At 53.1% G+C, this 2,802-nt stretch overlaps 1 protein-coding gene across 1 annotated transcript; it reads right to left on the bottom strand.

Annotated features, from left to right (window-relative positions):
• Nucleotides 1-474: 474 nt before the first annotated feature.
• LOC111927134 (uncharacterized) lies at nt 475-2,532 on the bottom strand. Its single transcript, XM_023923914.2, has 4 exons — nt 2,351-2,532; nt 2,079-2,219; nt 890-1,309; nt 475-717 (listed from the first exon to the last, which is right to left on the bottom strand). Exons 2-4 carry the CDS (start codon nt 2,214-2,216, stop codon nt 574-576), a joined length of 702 nt encoding a protein of 233 aa, XP_023779682.2. The 5' UTR covers nt 2,217-2,219; nt 2,351-2,532; the 3' UTR covers nt 475-573.
• Between the last annotated feature and the right edge of the window lie 270 nt (nt 2,533-2,802).

Consider the following 2,802-nt stretch of genomic DNA (forward strand, 5'->3'; position numbering starts at 1 on the left):
ATAAAGGTCTATACCCATCCCTCCAGCTGAAGTATAAATTGGGTGCTGGATATGCAATCCAGCTTTTCTGTCAATATTCAGAAAACAAAATATCTTACTTAAAGAGCCATGTGAGAGGTAGGAAATGAAAACCACCTGTCACAGCACATAGTGCAGAGCAACCCCCTGCACCTCTGTAGGCACTGGTGCACATAGTGCAGAGCTGGACCAGGGAGGGGGAGAAGATTCAAGAGTCTTTCTTACTCAAAACTGGACAGTGAGAAGAAATACAGCCCTGTCAGCCTCAATTTGGTGCCGAGAAAAGTCATGGAGCAGCTCGAGAGCCATCATGTGGCACACACAGGACAGCTGGGGCATCAGGCCCAGCCAGGATGGGTTTGTGAAAGACAGGTCCTGCCTGTCCAACCTATCTCCCCTATGATAAGTGACCCACTTTGTAGTTCAGGAGACAAGGAGCACTATCCCCCAACACCCTCTTGCTCAAACAGGATTTATTAAAACAAATGAAAAATTTTACGAATATATTTACAAAGGGTTCTACACTTCCTGGAAGGGGGAGCATCACAACGGGGACTATTTCCAGGGGTTGCTCTGGAAGCAGGGATCTGAACTCTGGTTTGCCTCCTCAGCCAGAAGGGGAGGTAGCACAGCATATCTTCCTGTCACTGCTCCCCACGGCCACGGGCGTGTTTCACCAGAAGAACCTCCACAGTGGCTCTAGTGGAAAAAGTGCACAATGAGTGGTCTCAGGGGCAGGGGGCAGAAGGGGGTCAATCATGTCCTTGCAGGCATTCAGGTATTTGTAGGCACTGCCAGCTCTCATGGCTGGATACAGCCCTCAGAAAGTTGTTCTTTGGAAGGGCTTGGCAAATCTGCCAGAGGTCCCTACCTTATCTGGGGGCTTCTCTGGCATGTCATGAGAGTCAGGATTATCCTCACAGCTCTCCTCCTCCTCCTTGTCCTCTGTCTGCTCCTGGGCACTGCTGGTTTCCCACTGGCTGTCATCATCACAATCTGAGCTGCTCTGCCTGGGCAGCCAGTAGACCCCAAAAAGCACGAGGAGGATTTCAGCACCGACCCAGAACTGCCACTCCTGGCAAGCCAAAAGGAGCATTCTTCCTGGGCTGAATCCACGCTGCTTTTGTATCCTCTGTTCCATCGCCAGCAGCTGGGTCATCTCCATGATGCGCTCCTTCTCATGTTGCTTCAGGACCTCTTCTGTCACCCTCACTGTTGGAACATCTACCCTCAGTGTATAATTCAGAATGCCCAGCAGCACCAGGATTTTGGTGATCCTTCCAGCTCTGGCCTGGAGGAAGAGGAGGGAGAAAGCAGCTCAGCAGGGCTGGGTGATGGGGCAGCCATCCCCAGAGCCCTGAGGGCACTTGCCCCAAGAGTGGAACCTACCCTGTCCAAGACACTCCCCACAGCCCCTGCACCCTTTCCCCAACCTTAGAAGTTCCCCTGAGTTCTGGTGATTCTTGTCTATCCCTCATCCTTCCCCCAGCCTGCCCCACTCACTACTGCTTCAAGCCACACTGCAGCCAGAGGGAATTCCAGAATGGAATACCAGACGGAATTCAGAAGGAACCAGAGTTTATGACCTTTGGAAGAAAGGTCAGCCTTTTGGGAGGGCTGCACAACTGTCATGGGATTGTGCAGGGAGAAAATCAGAAAGGCCAAAGCCCAGCTAGAACAGAATCTAGTTATATATTGCCATACAAGAGAATAAAAAATTTGTTGCCTTATTGGCAACAAAAAGGAATGTTAAGGAGAATCTTCATCCTTTACTGGATGGAGGTGAAATATAATAAGATAGGATGAGGAAGAGACTGAGGTGTTTAATGCCTTCTTTGCCTCAGTCTTTAGAGTAAGGCCAGTTGTTCTCCATGTACCCTGAACTGGAAAAGAGAGATGGGGAGCAGGCAGGAAACAGCAGCTGGGCAGAGGCACCCCAGCAGGATGCAGGCACTGTTAGACTCAGCCCACGCTAGAGGATGACTGCCCTGCTGTTCACAGACTGAGCAGGAGTTATTCCCAGCTGCCCAGTCACTTGAGTGATTTACAATCTTTCTCACCAGCCAACTCATCTGGCCCTGCTGTTCCTCTTGCTGTGTCAGGACCTCTGCCGTGGTCTGCGCTGCCTGGGCACCTGCCCTCAGTGCATAATGGAGGACAGCCAGCACCAGCAGGATTTTGGTGATCTTTCCAGCCATGGTCTGGGGGAGGAGGAGGGAGAGAAGGCGCTCAGTGGGGTCGGGTAGCAGGGAGAGGGTGGCTGGGGCAGCAGGGGCAGGAAATGTAGGGCCTGGGGACAGGGCACTCGCCCCAGTGGTGGCACCTGCCTCACCCGAGGTGTTCTGTGCACCCTCTGCACGCTCTCCCCAGCCCTGGGAGCTCCCCAGGTGCTGGTGCTCCTGGCCTGGCCCTCGCTCAGCCCAGCCTTGGCCCTGCCGGCCGCACTGGCCACTGCCTCGAGCCGCACTGCAGCGCTGACACCGCAGCCACAGCACCTGGGGACGTGTCCCCTCTGATGTCACAGACACCAGGGCTCCATGGCCACACCCCAACAGCCAGCTGCGCCCTTGGATGGAACTCAGGTGGAACTCTCATGGAACTCTCATGGAGCTATCCTGAAACCACACTGCTTAGGACCTTTGGAAGAAGGGGCAGGAGGCCTACACAGCTTTCAAGGGGCAGGGAGAAAATGAGAAAGGCCAAAGCCTGACTGGAAATTAATTTACCCAGTGCTGCAAAAGACCTTAAAAAACGTTTCCATAAATACATTAGCAATGAAAGGAG

Source organism: Cyanistes caeruleus, chromosome 3 (genome assembly GCF_971803275.1).
Source record: "Cyanistes caeruleus chromosome 3, bCyaCae1.hap1.1, whole genome shotgun sequence".
Lineage (NCBI taxonomy): Eukaryota > Metazoa > Chordata > Aves > Passeriformes > Paridae > Cyanistes > Cyanistes caeruleus.